This window comes from Oncorhynchus kisutch, unplaced genomic scaffold (genome assembly GCF_002021735.2).
Source record: "Oncorhynchus kisutch isolate 150728-3 unplaced genomic scaffold, Okis_V2 Okis04b-Okis11a_hom, whole genome shotgun sequence".
Lineage (NCBI taxonomy): Eukaryota > Metazoa > Chordata > Actinopteri > Salmoniformes > Salmonidae > Oncorhynchus > Oncorhynchus kisutch.
The window spans coordinates 2,737,401-2,753,615 of record NW_022261981.1 but is presented as its reverse complement, the minus strand read 5'-3'; the positions used below and the strand labels follow the sequence as shown (position 1 = coordinate 2,753,615).

Sequence of the window (16,215 nt, the reverse complement as noted above, 5' to 3'; positions counted from 1 at the left end):
TACTAATCTCATAGATATGTTATAGGGAGATGGGGAGCTACTAGACGAAGCTGTTACTAATCTCATAGATATGTTATAGGGAGATGGGGAGCTACTAGATGAGGCTGTTACTAATCTCATAGATATGTTATAGGGAGATGGGGAGCTACTAGACTGTTACTAATCTCATAGATATGTTATAGGGAGATGGGGAGCTACTAGACTGTTACTAATCTCATAGATATGTTATAGGGAGATGAGGAGCTACTAGACGAAGCTGTTACTAATCTCATAGATATGTTATAGGGAGATGGGGAGCTACTAGACTGTTACTAATCTCATAGATATGTTATAGGGAGATGAGGAGCTACTAGACGAAGCTGTTACTAATCTCATAGATATGTTATTGGGAGATGGGGAGCTACTAGACGAGGCTGTTACTAATCTCATAGATATGTTATAGGGAGATGAGGAGCTACTAGACGAAGCTGTTACTAATCTCATAGATATGTTATTGGGAGATGGGGAGCTACTAGACTGTTACTAATCTCATAGATATGTTATAGGGAGATGAGGAGCTACTAGACGAAGCTGTTACTAATCTCATAGATATGTTATAGGGAGATGGGGAGCTACTAGACTAGACTGTTACTAATCTCATAGATATGTTATAGGGAGATGAGGAGCTACTAGACTGTTACTAATCTCATAGATATGTTATAGGGAGATGGGGAGCTACTAGACGAGGCTGTTACTAATCTCATAGATATGTTATAGGGAGATGGGGAGCTACTAGATGAGGCTGTTACTAATCTCATAGATATGTTATAGGGAGATGGGGAGCTACTAGACTGTTACTAATCTCATAGATATGTTATAGGGAGATGGGGAGCTACTAGACGAGGCTGTTACTAATCTCATAGATATGTTATAGGGAGATGGGGAGCTACTAGACGAAGCTGTTACTAATCTCATAGATATGTTATAGGGAGATGGGGAGCTACTAGACTGTTACTAATCTCATAGATATGTTATAGGGAGATGGGGAGCTACTAGACGAGGCTGTTACTAATCTCATAGATATGTTATAGGGAGATGGGGAGCTACTAGACGAGGCTGTTACTAATCTCATAGATATGTTATAGGGAGATGGGGAGCTACTAGATGAGGCTGTTACTAATCTCATAGATATGTTATAGGGAGATGGGGAGCTACTAGATGAGGCTGTTACTAATCTCATAGATATGTTATAGGGAGATGGGGAGCTACTAGATGAGGCTGTTACTAATCTCATAGATATGTTATAGGGAGATGGGGAGCTACTAGACTGTTACTAATCTCATAGATATGTTATAGGGAGATGGGGAGCTACTAGACGAGGCTGTTACTAATCTCATAGATATGTTATAGGGAGATGAGGAGCTACTAGACGAGGCTGTTACTAATCTCATAGATATGTTATAGGGAGATGGGGAGCTACTAGACTAGACTGTTACTAATCTCATAGATATGTTATAGGGAGATGAGGAGCTACTAGACTAGACTGTTACTAATCTCATAGATATGTTATAGGGAGATGGGGAGCTACTAGACGAAGCTGTTACTAATCTCATAGATATGTTATAGGGAGATGGGGAGCTACTAGACTGTTACTAATCTCATAGATATGTTATAGGGAGATGGGGAGCTACTAGATGAGGCTGTTACTAATCTCATAGATATGTTATAGGGAGATGGGGAGCTACTAGACTGTTACTAATCTCATAGATATGTTATAGGGAGATGAGGAGCTACTAGACGAAGCTGTTACTAATCTCATAGATATGTTATAGGGAGATGAGGAGCTACTAGACGAGGCTGTTACTAATCTCATAGATATGTTATAGGGAGATGAGGAGCTACTAGACGAGGCTGTTACTAATCTCATAGATATGTTATAGGGAGATGGGGAGCTACTAGACGAGACTGTTACTAATCTCATAGATATGTTATAGGGAGATGGGGAGCTACTAGACTAGACTGTTACTAATCTCATAGATATGTTATAGGGAGATGGGGAGCTACTAGACTGTTACTAATCTCATAGATATGTTATAGGGAGATGAGGAGCTACTAGACTGTTACTAATCTCATAGATATGTTATAGGGAGATGGGGAGCTACTAGACTGTTACTAATCTCATAGATATGTTATTGGGAGATGGGGAGCTACTAGACTGTTACTAATCTCATAGATATGTTATAGGGAGATGGGGAGCTACTAGACTAGACTGTTACTAATCTCATAGATATGTTACAGGGAGATGAGGAGCTACTAGACGAGGCTGTTACTAATCTCATAGATATGTTATAGGGAGATGAGGAGCTACTAGACTAGACTGTTACTAATCTCATAGATATGTTATTGGGAGATGGGGAGCTACTAGACTGTTACTAATCTCATAGATATGTTATTGGGAGATGGGGAGCTACTAGACTGTTACTAATCTCATAGATATGTTATAGGGAGATGAGGAGCTACTAGGCTGTTACTAATCTCATAGATATGTTACAGGGAGATGGGGAGCTACTAGGCTGTTACTAATCTCATAGATATGTTATAGGGAGATGGGGAGCTACTAGACGAGGCTGTTACTAATCTCATAGATATGTTACAGGGAGATGAGGAGCTACTAGACTAGGCTGTTACTAATCTCATAGATATGTTATAGGGAGATGAGGAGCTACTAGACTGTTACTAATCTCATAGATATGGTATAGGGAGATGGGGAGCTACTAGACTGTTACTAATCTCATAGATATGTTATAGGGAGATGAGGAGCTACTAGACTAGACTGTTACTAATCTCATAGATATGTTATAGGGAGATGAGGAGCTACTAGACTGTTACTAATCTCATAGATATGTTATAGGGAGATGGGGAGCTACTAGACTGTTACTAATCTCATAGACAAAAAATGAGATGAGGAGCTACTAGACAAGACTGTTACTAATCTCATAGATATGTTATAGGGAGATGAGGAGCTACTAGACTGTTACTAATCTCATAGATATGTTATAGGGAGATGGGGAGCTACTAGACTAGATTGGGGAGCTACTAGACTAGACTAGAATCTCATAGATATGTTATAGGGAGACCCATCATCTACAACAACCTCTACAACCCTATGTTATAGGGAGACCCATCATCTACAACCCCATGTTATAGGGAGACCCATCATCTACAACATCATCTACAACCCCATGTTATAAGGAGTCCCATCATCTACAACCCCATGTTATAGGGAGACCCATCATCTACAACCCCATGTTATAAGGAGACCCATCATATACAACCCCATGTTATAAAGAGACCCATCATCACAACATCATCTACAACCCCATGTTATAAGGAGACCCATCATCTATAACATCATCTATAACCTCATGTTATAAGGAGACCCATCATCTACAACCCCATGTTATAAGGAGACCCATCATCTACAACCCCATGTTATAAGGAGACCCATCATCTACAACCCCATGTTATAAGGAGACCCATCATCTACAACCCCATGTTATAGGGAGACCCATCATCTACAACATCATCTACAACCCCATGTTATAAGGAGACCCATCATCTACATTATCATCTACAACCCCATGTTATAGGGAGACCCATCATCTACAACCCCATGTTATAAGGAGACCCATCATCTACAACCCCATGTTATAGGGAGACCCATCATCTACAACATCATCTACAACCCCATGTTATAAGGAGACCCATCATCTACATTATCATCTACAACCCCATGTTATAGGGAGACCCATCATCTACAACCCCATGTTATAGGGAGACCCATCATCTACAACCCCATGTTATAGGGAGACCCATCATCTACAACATCATCTACAACCTCATGTTATAAGGAGACCCATCATCACAACATCATCTACAACCTCATGCTTTAGCCACAACCCATCAGAGTGAATAGAAATTGGTGGGGTAAATTATTTATTCCAAATTCCACTCCAGGGCTAGAGGCACAGCTACAATAGCCTACATAAGGATATCACTAGCCTTGGTCCAAGGTGTTTTACAATAGCCTACATAAGGATATCACTAGCTCTGGTCCAAGGTGTTTTACAATAGCCTACATAAGGATATCACTAGCTCTGGTCCAAGGCATTTTACAATAGCCTACATAAGGATATCACTAGCTCTGGTCCAAGGCATTTTACAATAGCCTACAAAAGGATATCACTAGCTCTGGTCCAAGGCGTTTTACAATAGCCTACAGAAGGATATCACTAGCTCTGGTCCAATATGTTTACAAGAGCTAGGATATCACCTACAAGGCTCAAGAACTGGACAAAAGCAACCCAGGATTGTGTCCCTAGTCTCTACACCTCCTGACCCAGGATTGTGTCCCTAGTCTCTCTACACCTCCTGACCCAGGATTGTGTCCCTAGTCTCTACACCTCCTGACCCAGGATTGTGTCGCTAGTCTCTCTACACCTCCTGACCCAGGATTGTGTCGCTAGTCTCTCTACACCTCCTGACCCAGGATTGTGTCGCTAGTCTCTCTACACCTCCTGACCCAGGATTGTGTCCCTAGTCTCTCCACACCTCCTTACCCAGGATTGTGTCGCTAGTCTCTCCACACCTCCTGACCCAGCCTTTGGGAAACACTCTTTAAGGGAATAAACGTAAACACAAGGGTCAATGGGGTTGAGTTTGGGAGCAATGGGGTTGAGTTTGGTAGCAATGGGATTTAGTTTCTCTTTCATCTATCTCACTGTTGGCTGAAGCCACTCCATGGCTTGTGGTTAAGTTAGATTTCTCATACACACACACACACACACACACACACACACACACACACACACACACACACACACACACACACACACACACACACACACACACACACACACACACACACACACACACACACACACACTACTGTGCTGCGGCAGTGGCACACCTTCTATGATTACTTCTCTCTAAGGAAGGCTTCCCACCCTGGAAAATGAGAGGGTTTCATGCGCCACATTTATCTGTGCACTCATTTTCTCATTGGACAAGTCCAGGTACTCTCTCCCTGTTTCACAGCTATTTTTCTCAGTTTGTTGCCAAATGAACATGACCCAGAACTCACAACAGGTACTAGTCCATGCCAGCTGTTCAGTGACATTTATAGCATACATTGTTGGGAATTAAAGTGGATGACAACATGCAAATCAAACATATGGTAGCTTCTTGGAATGCACAACATTCCATAACCTGACAGGAGTCAAGTCAAACCACATTCTAGTACCAGGCTTGATTAACGTTGTAGAGTATCTCAGTAGAGCAGGTTCTAAACCATGATGCCTGCAGGATCCGCCCCCTTTGCCTCGGAACCCACATTTAACCAGATTGGAATTATGGTTTACATCTATTTTTTGTTGTTGCAATTATATGACAAGGGAACAAAATGACCACCTCTTCCATTGTATATAACTCCATAAAGCTCATATTCTTGATGGTGAATGGTGGCAAGCTCACTGGTTTGAGACCACAAAATCAACCAAATCTGCTTAATAGTGCTGTTGATAACACTTTATTTAACATCTGGCATGGGATTTTAAAGAGTAGAAAGTGTCTCCCCTGTATTTCCTGGTCCAGGTCTGAGTGACTAAGGTGTCTCCCCTGTATTTCCTGGTCCAGGTCTAAGTGACTAAGTCAGGTCCAGGAAATGCAGGTTTTATATGTTTGAGTAAGGGCTTGTCTAACAGAGTTGACATGGTGTTTCAGGTCTCAGTAAGGGTGTATCTAACAGAGTTGACATGGTGTTTCAGGTCTCAGTAAGGGTGTATCTAACAGAGTTGACATGGTGTTTCAGGTCTCAGTAAGGGCTTGTCTAACAGAGTTGACATGGTGTTTCAGGTCTCAGTAAGGGTGTATCTAACAGAGTTGACATGGTGTTTCAGGTCTCAGTAAGGGTGTATCTAACAGAGTTGACATGGTGTTTCAGGTCTCAGTAAGGGTGTATCTAACAGAGTTGACATGGTGTTTCAGGTCTCAGTAAGGGTGTATCTAACAGAGTTGACATGGTGTTTCAGGTCTCAGTAAGGGTGTATCTAACAGAGTTGACATGGTGTTTCAGGTCTCAGTAAGGGTGTGTCTAACAGAGTTGACATGGTGTTTCAGGTCTCAGTAAGGGTGTATCTAACAGAGTTGACATGGTGTTTCAGGTCTCAGTAAGGGTGTATCTAACAGAGTTGACATGGTGTTTCAGGTCTCAGTAAGGGCTTGTCTAACAGAGTTGACATGGTGTTTCAGGCCTCAGTAAGGGTGTATCTAACAGAGTTGACATGGTGTTTCAGGTCTCAGTAAGGGTGTATCTAACAGAGTTGACATGGTGTTTCAGGTCTCAGTAAGGGTGTGCCTAACGGAGGGATGGCCCAGTTTCAGGAGGAGATGAGGCAGCAGCTGGAGACCTCCATGCACGCAGAGCTGGACAAACTACTGGACACTGCCACGGGGGTCGACAAGGAGGTACACACACACACACACACTTCTCCCTCTCCCTGAGTCCGTCTGGTAGTGATTGTGTTCCCAAGATGAGGGGAGGGGAAATCAGGCGAGTGACACATACTGTAGCAGAGTGTCAAAGAGAGTCCACACACACACACACACACACACACACACACACACACACACACACACACACACACACACACACACACACACACACACACACACACACACACACACACACACACACACCTATAAGCATTTCACATCAATCATGAAAGCCATGATGATATTGTTTGGCTTTGAACAGAAATGCTGTTTGATGATGTGTTTATAAATGTCCTCATCAATAAATCAACCATATTACATGAACGATGAAAACATTCAGCCTCCGAGATGAGATCTGCTTTTTCATCTATACTATGTAGAACTGGGTTTAAATCTTTAAACATCTTCAGCGTTTGCTTTAGTCTGTCTGGAGTGACAGGAGGACAGAGTTTGTTTTAGTCTGTCTGGAGTGACAGGAGGACAGTTTGTTTTAGTCTGCCTGGAGTGACAGGAGGACAGTTTGTTTTAGTCTGTCTGGAGTGACAGGAGGACAGAGTTTGTTTTAGTCTGCCTGGAGTGACAGGAGGACAGTTTGTTTTAGTCTGTCTGGAGTGACAGGAGGACAGAGTTTGTTTTAGTCTGTCTGGAGTGACAGGAGGACAGTTTGTTTTAGTCTGTCTGGAGTGACAGGAGGACAGAGTTTGTTTTAGTCTGTCTGGAGTGACAGGAGGACAGTTTGTTTTAGTCTGTCTGGAGTGACAGGAGGACAGTTTGTTTTAGTCTGCCTGGAGTGACAGGAGGACAGTTTGTTTTAGTCTGTCTGGAGTGACAGGAGGACAGAGTTTGTTTTAGTCTGCCTGGAGTGACAGGAGGACAGTTTGCTTTAGTCTGCCTGGAGTGACAGGAGGACAGTTTGTTTTAGTCTGTCTGGAGTGACAGGAGGACAGTTTGTTTTAGTCTGCCTGGAGTGACAGGAGGACAGTTTGTTTTAGTCTGTCTGGAGTGACAGGAGGACAGTTTGTTTTAGTCTGTCTGGAGTGACAGGAGGCCAGTTTGTTTTAGTCTGTCTGGAGTGACAGGAGGACAGTTTGTTTTAGTCTGCCTGGAGTGACAGGAGGACAGTTTGTTTTAGTCTGTCTGGAGTGACAGGAGGACAGTTTGTTTTAGTCTGCCTGGAGTGACAGGAGGACAGTTTGTTTTAGTCTGCCTGGAGTGACAGGAGGACAGTTTGTTTTAGTCTGTCTGGAGTGACAGGAGGACAGTTTGTTTTAGTCTGTCTGGAGTGACAGGAGGACAGTTTGTTTTAGTCTGCCTGGAGTGACAGGAGGACAGTTTGTTTTAGTCTGTCTGGAGTGACAGGAGGACAGTTTGTTTTAGTCTGTCTGGAGTGACAGGAGGACAGTTTGTTTTAGTCTGCCTGGAGTGACAGGAGGACAGTTTGTTTTAGTCTGCCTGGAGTGACAGGAGGACAGTTTGTTTTAGTCTGTCTGGAGTGACAGGAGGACAGTTTGTTTTAGTCTGTCTGGAGTGACAGGAGGACAGTTTGTTTTAGTCTGTCTGGAGTGACAGGAGGACAGTTTGTTTTAGTCTGCCTGGAGTGACAGGAGGACAGAGTTTGTTTTAGTCTGTCTGGAGTGACAGGAGGACAGTTTGTTTTAGTCTGCCTGGAGTGACAGGAGGACAGTTTGTTTTAGTCTGCCTGGAGTGACAGGAGGACAGAGTTTGTTTTAGTCTGTCTGGAGTGACAGGAGGACAGTTTGTTTTAGTCTGCCTGGAGTGACAGGAGGACAGTTTGTTTTAGTCTGCCTGGAGTGACAGGAGGACAGTTTGTTTTAGTCTGTCTGGAGTGACAGGAGGACAGTTTGTTTTAGTCTGTCTGGAGTGACAGGAAGACAGTTTGTTTTAGTCTGTCTGGAGTGACAGGAGGACAGTTTGTTTTAGTCTGTCTGGAGTGACAGGAGGACAGTTTGTTTTAGTCTGTCTGGAGTGACAGGAGGACAGAGTTTGTTTTAGTCTGTCTGGAGTGACAGGAGGACAGTTTGTTTTAGTCTGCCTGGAGTGACAGGAGGACAGTTTGTTTTAGTCTGCCTGGAGTGACAGGAGGACAGTTTGTTTTAGTCTGTCTGGAGTGACAGGAGGACAGTTTGTTTTAGTCTGTCTGGAGTGACAGGAGGACAGTTTGTTTTAGTCTGTCTGGAGTGACAGGAGGACAGTTTGTTTTAGTCTGTCTGGAGTGACAGGAGGACAGAGTTTTGTTTTTTGAGATGTTTTTATTTATTGGTTCCATTGCAACAGGCAGCTCAATCAAACACCGATACAGTATTTGGTACAACCAGTAACCCAGCATATCTCTGTCTGTTTGTATGCCTACTGGGGAGAAAGTAATGTTGTTGTTCTAACGTATACTCCTTGTGTATTCCAGGTCTCCAAGAAGGACTTTGATGGATTCAAGAAGCTGTTCCACAGGTTTCTGCAGGTGAAAGGGCCATCGGTGGACTGGCCCAAGATACACAGACCTCCAGAAGACTCAGTAAGGCTCAAATAAAAACCCTGTGTGTGTGTGTGTGTGTACTGTACATTGTGTGTGTATCTGTTAGCTCATCAGTGAGTGATCCAGTAATACGGTGTGATGAAGTGGACTCTCTCAGGCAGATGGGAACAGTGGAGGCCAGGGGGAGAGCTCACACGGTGAGGCCAGCTTTGGGGTCTCTTCCTCTGGGCATGCAGCCAGCTGGCTCCCCCTGTCTCTGCTAGAGCTCCAGGGCTCCCTCCACAACCCCCAAGCTTTCTCTCACAGCTGACTGGGCCCAGAAACAGAGACCTGTGAAAGAAAGAGAGAGAGAGAGACCTGGGGAAGAAAGCGAGAGAGAGACCTGGGGAAGAAAGCGAGAGAGAGACCTGGGGAAGAAAGCGAGAGAGAGACCTGGGGAAGAAAGCGAGAGAGAGACCTGGGGAAGAAAGCGAGAGAGAGACCTGAGGAAGAAAGCGAGAGAGAGACCTGGGGAAGAAAGAGAGAGAGAGACCTGGGGAAGAAAGAGAGAGAGAGACCTGGGGAAGAAAGAGAGAGAGAGACCTGGGGAAGAAAGAGAGAGAGAGACCTGGGGAAGAAAGAGAGAGACCTGGGGAAGAATGAGAGAGAGAGAGACCTGGGGAAGAATGAGAGAGAGAGAGACCTGGGGAAGAATGAGAGAGAGAGAGAGAGACCTGGGGAAGAAAGAGAGAGAGAGAGAGAGACCTGGGGAAGAAAGAGAGAGAGAGACAGAATAGAGAGAGAGACAGAATAGAGAGAGAGACAGAAGGAGAGAGAGACAGAATAGAGAGAGAGACAGACTAGAGAGAGACAGAATAGAGAGAGGGACAGAATAGAGAGAGAGACAGAATAGAGAGAGAGAGACAGAATAGAGAGAGAGGGACAGAATAGAGAGAGAGACAGAATAGAGAGAGAGACAGAATAGAGAGAGAGACAGAATAGAGAGAGAGACAGAATAGAGAGAGAGACAGAATAGAGAGAGAGACAGAATAGAGAGAGAGAGACAGAAGGAGTGAGAGACAGAAGGAGAGAGAGACAGAATAGAGAGACAGAATAGAGAGACAGAATAGAGAGACAGAATAGAGAGAGAGACAGAATAGAGAGAGAGACAGAATAGAGAGAGAGAGACAGAAGGAGAGAGAGACAGAATAGAGAGAGAGAGACAGAATAGAGAGAGAGAGAGACAGAGACAGAAGGAGAGAGAGAAACAGAGACCAGGGAAAGAAATAGAGACAGAATAGAGAGAGAGACAGAATAGAGAGAGAGAGACAGAAGGAGAGAGTGACAGAGAAAGAAGGAGAGAGAGAAACAGAGACCAGGGAAAGAAATAGAGACAGAATGGAGAGAGAGGGATGTCTCATTAGGTTTTGTGGATAGGGAAAGAAAGTGACAGAGGGCACCGTAAGATAAATTTTTTGTGCAGTTTTGTTTACGTGTAGGACTGCACATATACATGTGTGTGTGTGAGAGGTGGGGCTGGGTGTGGGTGTGTCGTAGTTTGTTCATGTTGAAATGACCTTTGATGGCTTTGTTCCTATGAACCAGCAGTCTTCAAAATGAGTGATGAGTAGTATGTGTGCGTGTGTGATGATGGATGTTTGTGTGCATGTTTGAGTGATTTATGTTGTGAGGGTGTGTGTTCTGTATACGTGAGGAGAGCAGAACCTGAACATCCTTTAACTCACATGTTCTGCTCAATGAATCAGAGCCTAGTCACGTGGTTCTATACTAACATTCCAAATGGGGACTAGTGTGAGAGCAGAACCTAAACATCCTTTAACTCACATAATATCACATAGGTTCATTCATTTGGGGCTAATTCCCCATCTGAGGAAGTGGTTCGCTAAATGTAGCCTATTAGTGATGGTTAGCCATGTTATTGGTATATAACAGTTCATGTGATGTATAGGCCCATGCAACCACCTTGAATGGCAGTCGGGAGTAGTGCCCTTTGTTCAATAGTAAATACAATTCAGACCAGAAAGCGGGGACCCCCCCAACAGTAAGAACAGTGGTTGCTTGTAATACAGGGTTTTCCCCTGGCGTTCAGCCTCCATTTTGAAACATTGCAATCCGAAAGCATTTCACAAAGGAAAGAGCGAGTGAAACTGCACTGCTTCAGCAAGCAGGAACTCTGTGGTCCAGATGACTGACCAGTGGGCCAGATGACTGACCAGTGGGCCAGGTGGAAATGTTTTGCGAACCTTACTTATTCATTCAACTAGTTTGAATACAAAACAGTCCATCCATCCTTGATGGGCGATATGAGTGATGCATTAAAGTAACCCAACCTGATAACCTGGCGTTGACAACGTGTCAGTGTTTGGCCTGTGGATTGGGACGGTCCTGGCTTATTTCCCTTCTTGGCCTCAGTTGCATAAGAATTATTGTTTGCAATGTGTTCCAAGCTGAAGCTAGGGAGGGGCAGAGTGAAGGACAGAGGGATTGGATGACATAGGCTTGCTGGGAAACAGGATTCAGGAACCTTCTGGGAGATAGGAAGAGCTCACTATTCTTTGAAGGGTGCCACTATTCTTTGGAGGGTTCCACTATTCTTTGGAGGGTTCCACTATTCTTTGAAGGGTTCCACTATTCTGTGGAGGGTTCCACTATTCTTTGGAGGGTTCCACTATTCTTTGGAGGGTTCCACTATTCTTTGGAGGGTTCCACTATTCTTTGGAGGGTTCCACTATTCTTTGGAGTGTTCCACTATTCTTTGGAGTGTTCCACTATTCTTTGGAGGGTTCCACTATTCTTTGGAGGGTTCCACTATTCTTTGGAGTGTTCCACTATTCTTTGGAGGGTTCCACTATTCTTTGGAGTGTTCCACTATTCTTTGGAGGGTTCCACTATTCTTTGGAGTGTTCCACTATTCTTTGGAGGGTTCCACTATTCTTTGGAGTGTTCCACTATTCTTTGGAGGGTTCCATTATTCTTTGGAGTGTTCCACTATTCTTTGGAGTGTTCCACTATTCTTTGGAGTGTTCCACTATTCTTTGTCAATGTAATTTACAAAATAGCCCCCAACACTCTACTCAACAAATTCAATGCAGTCTATCACAGTGCCATCCGTTTAGTCACCAAAGCCCCATATACTACCTACCACTGCGACCTGTACTCTCTCGTTGGCTGGCCCCCTTATCTACAAGCCCTTTCTGCTAGGTAAAGCCCCGCCTTATCTCAGCTCACTGGTCACCATAGCAGCACTCACCCGTACCACGTGCTCCAGCACGTATATCTCACTGGTCACCCCCAAAGCCTATTCCTCCTTTGGCCGCCTTTCCTTATAGTTCTCTGCTGCTAATGACTGGAACGAACTACAAAAATCACTGAAGCTGGAAACTCATATCTCCTTCACTAGCTTTAAGCAGCTCACAGATCACTGCCTCCCTGTACATAGCCCATCTACCTACCTCATCCCCATACTGTATTTATTTATTTATCTTGCTCCTTTGCACCACAGTATCTCTACTTGCACATTCATCTTCTGCACATCAATCACTCCAGTGTTTAATTCCTGTACTTCGCCACCATGGCCTATTTATTGCCTTACCTCACTTATCTTACCTGAATTACAGGTTCCTTTCTTGTGGAATATTTTTTTAAATAATTATCCACATTTTCATACTAGTTTATATCAGGTATCTGGTAACCTGTTTATCCTGTTTCTGACATATCAGCTTCACTGTGAGATTATTAGAAGGTCAGTACAAATGTTAAAGCAACAATCAGCAGTAGAAACAATAACAAAGTGATTCCCCGCCCCTGTTTCGGTAAACAGCTGAGGGATGGGGCTGGAGAAATGGAACCACTCTCAAATTCATAGACGTAGCATCCATGATATCAAAAGTGTAGCTTTAACCATGTTTTGATGCTATATAGTGTTTGTTTACTTTGATTACAAACATTGGAGTAAAACAAGCTTATATTTTGGGTTCTGATGGGGTACGACAAGCTCATGAGGCATATCATTCATTTGTATGTCCAAAAATGGATGTAACAACTGCTGATTGCCCCTTATTTAAGGAGCATTATGTCATGTAGTAGTGATGACAGGTAATAGGGAGCGAGAGTGTAGAGAGGGCCTCTTCAGCTCACATCCTCATCTTGACACCATTCAGGACCAGGTTTCTAATTTCTCTCATCTTGACACCATTCAGGACCAGGTTTCTCATTTCTCTCATCTTGACACGATTCAGGAGCAGGTTTCTCATTTCTCTCATCTTGACACCATTCAGGAGTAGGTTTCTCATTTCTCTCATCTTGACACCATTCAGGAGTAGGTTTCTCATTTCTCTCATCTTGACACCATTCAGGACCAGGTTTCTCATTTCTCTCATCTTGACACCATTCAGGACCAGGTTTCTCATTTCTCTCATCTTGACACCATTCAGGACCAGGTTTCTCATTTCTCTCATCTTGACACCATTCAGGACCAGGTTTCCCATTTCTCTCATCTTGACACCATTCAGGACCAGGTTTCTCTGACCTTGCAAGTCTTCTCTACTTTCATCCAGTATGGCCTTTCAGATGAGTGTTTCTTAATCATTAGTAGTTCTTGCCTCAGCACTACCCACCTGATTCAAATCATAATTTGAATCAGCTGTCTGCACCCTTTAGCATCACCAGGACCAGGAAGAAGAAACCCTGTTCTAGATCACAATGAATAAGATGACATGGACAGAGAGGATCTGATCTTAGATCAGGCCTGCTGCTCTGAGACACTACTGCTACTCTTCATCCAGTTGAGCTGATTGAGCTCAGTTCAAAAGCACAGAGTTGAGCTGATTGAGCTCGGTTCAAAAGTACAGAGTTGAGCTGATTGAGCTCAGTTCAAAAGCACAGAGTTGAGCTGATTGAGCTCAGTTCAAAAGTACAGAGTTGAGCTGATTGAGCTCAGTTCAAAAGCACATAGTTGAGCTGATTGAGCTCAGTTCAAAAGCACAGAGTTGAGCTGATTGAGCTCAGTTCAAAAGCACAGAGTTGAGCTGATTGAGCTCAGTTCAAAAGCACAGAGTTGAGCCGATTGAGCTCGGTTCAAAAGTACAGAGTTGAGCTGATTGAGCTCATTTCAAAAGTACAGAGTTACTTGGTGTAGTACCTCTCAGCACAGGGCTACTCAAATCAAATCAAATGTTATTAGTCAAATGCACCGAATACAACAGGTGTAGACCTAACAGTGAAATGCTGATTACAACAGGTGTAGACCTCACAGTGAAATGCTGAATACAACAGGTGTAGACCTCACAGTGAAATGCTGAATACAACAGGTGTAGACCTAACAGTGAAATGCTGAATACAACAGGTGTAGACCTAACAGTGAAATGCTGAATACAACAGGTGTAGACCTAACAGTGAAATGCTGATTACAACAGGTGTAGACCTAACAGTGAAATGCTGAATACAACAGGTGTAGACCTAACAGTGAAATGCTGAATACAACAGGTGTAGACCTAACAGTGAAATGCTGAATACAACAGGTGTAGACCTTACAGTGAAATGCTGATTACAACAGGTGTAGACCTAACAGTGAAATGCTGAATACAACAGGTGTAGACCTAACAGTGAAATGCTGAATACAACAGGTGTAGACCTAACAGTGAAATGCTGAATACAACAGGTGTAGACCTCACAGTGAAATGCTGAATACAACAGGTGTAGACCTCACAGTGAAATGCTGAATACAACAGGTGTAGACCTAACAGTGAAATGCTGAATACAACAGGTGTAGACCTAACAGTGAAATGCTGAATACAACAGGTGTAGACCTCACAGTGAAATGCTGAATACAACAGGTGTAGACCTAACAGTGAAATGCTGAATACAACAGGTGTAGACCTAACAGTGAAATGCTGAATACAACAGGTGTAGACCTCACAGTGAAATGCTGAATACAACAGGTGTAGACCTAACAGTGAAATGCTGAATACAACAGGTGTAGACCTAACAGTGAAATGCTGAATACAACAGGTGTAGACCTCACAGTGAAATGCTGAATACAACAGGTGTAGACCTAACAGTGAAATGCTGAATACAACAGGTGTAGACCTAACAGTGAAATGCTGAATACAACAGGTGTAGACCTAACAGTGAAATGCTGAATACAACAGGTGTAGACCTAACAGTGAAATGCTGAATACAACAGGTGTAGACCTAACAGTGAAATGCTGAATACAACAGGTGTAGACCTCACAGTGAAATGCTGATTACAACAGGTGTAGACCTCACAGTGAAATGCTGAATACAACAGGTGTAGACCTCACAGTGAAATGCTGAATACAACAGGTGTAGACCTCACAGTGAAATGCTGAATACAACAGGTGTAGACCTAACTGTGAAATGCTGAATACAACAGGTGTAGACCTAACAGTGAAATGCTGAATACAACAGGTGTAGACCTCACAGTGAAATGCTGAATACAACAGGTGTAGACCTCACAGTGAAATGCTGAATACAACAGGTGTAGACCTAACAGTGAAATGCTGAATACAACAGGTGTAGACCTCACAGTGAAATGCTGAATACAACAGGTGTAGACCTAACAGTGAAATGCTGAATACAACAGGTGTAGACCTCACAGTGAAATGCTGAATACAACAGGTGTAGACCTAACAGTGAAATGCTGAATACAACAGGTGTAGACCTCACAGTGAAATGCTGAATACAACAGGTGTAGACCTAACAGTGAAATGCTGAATACAACAGGTGTAGACCTAACAGTGAAATGCTGAATACAACAGGTGTAGACCTAACAGTGAAATGCTGAATACAACAGGTGTAGACCTAACAGTGAAATGCTGAATACAACAGGTGTAGACCTAACAGTGAAATGCTGAATACAACAGGTGTAGACCTAACAGTGAAATGCTGAATACAACAGGTGTAGACCTCACAGTGAAATGCTGATTACAACAGGTGTAGACCTCACAGTGAAATGCTGAATACAACAGGTGTAGACCTCACAGTGAAATGCTGAATACAACAGGTGTAGACCTCACAGTGAAATGCTGAATACAACAGGTGTAGACCTCACAGTGAAATGCTGAATACAACAGGTGTAGACCTAACAGTGAAATGCTGAATACAACAGGTGTAGACCTAACAGTGAAATGCTGAATACAACAGGTGTAGACCTAACAGTGAAATGCTGAATA

At 43.4% G+C, this 16,215-nt stretch overlaps 1 protein-coding gene across 2 annotated transcripts in view; it reads left to right on the top strand.

Annotated features, from left to right (window-relative positions):
• Positions 1–16,215, top strand: part of LOC109877076 (UTP--glucose-1-phosphate uridylyltransferase-like) — a 64,562-nt gene that overhangs the window by 4,597 nt on the left and 43,750 nt on the right. For both annotated transcript variants that reach the window (XM_031813007.1, XM_031813006.1), the window contains exons 2-3: positions 6,377–6,504; positions 8,954–9,061. In XM_031813007.1, the coding sequence (XP_031668867.1) occupies positions 6,406–6,504; positions 8,954–9,061 (207 nt within the window). In that variant the 5' untranslated portion in view covers positions 6,377–6,405. The remainder of the gene's footprint in view (positions 1–6,376; positions 6,505–8,953; positions 9,062–16,215) is intronic.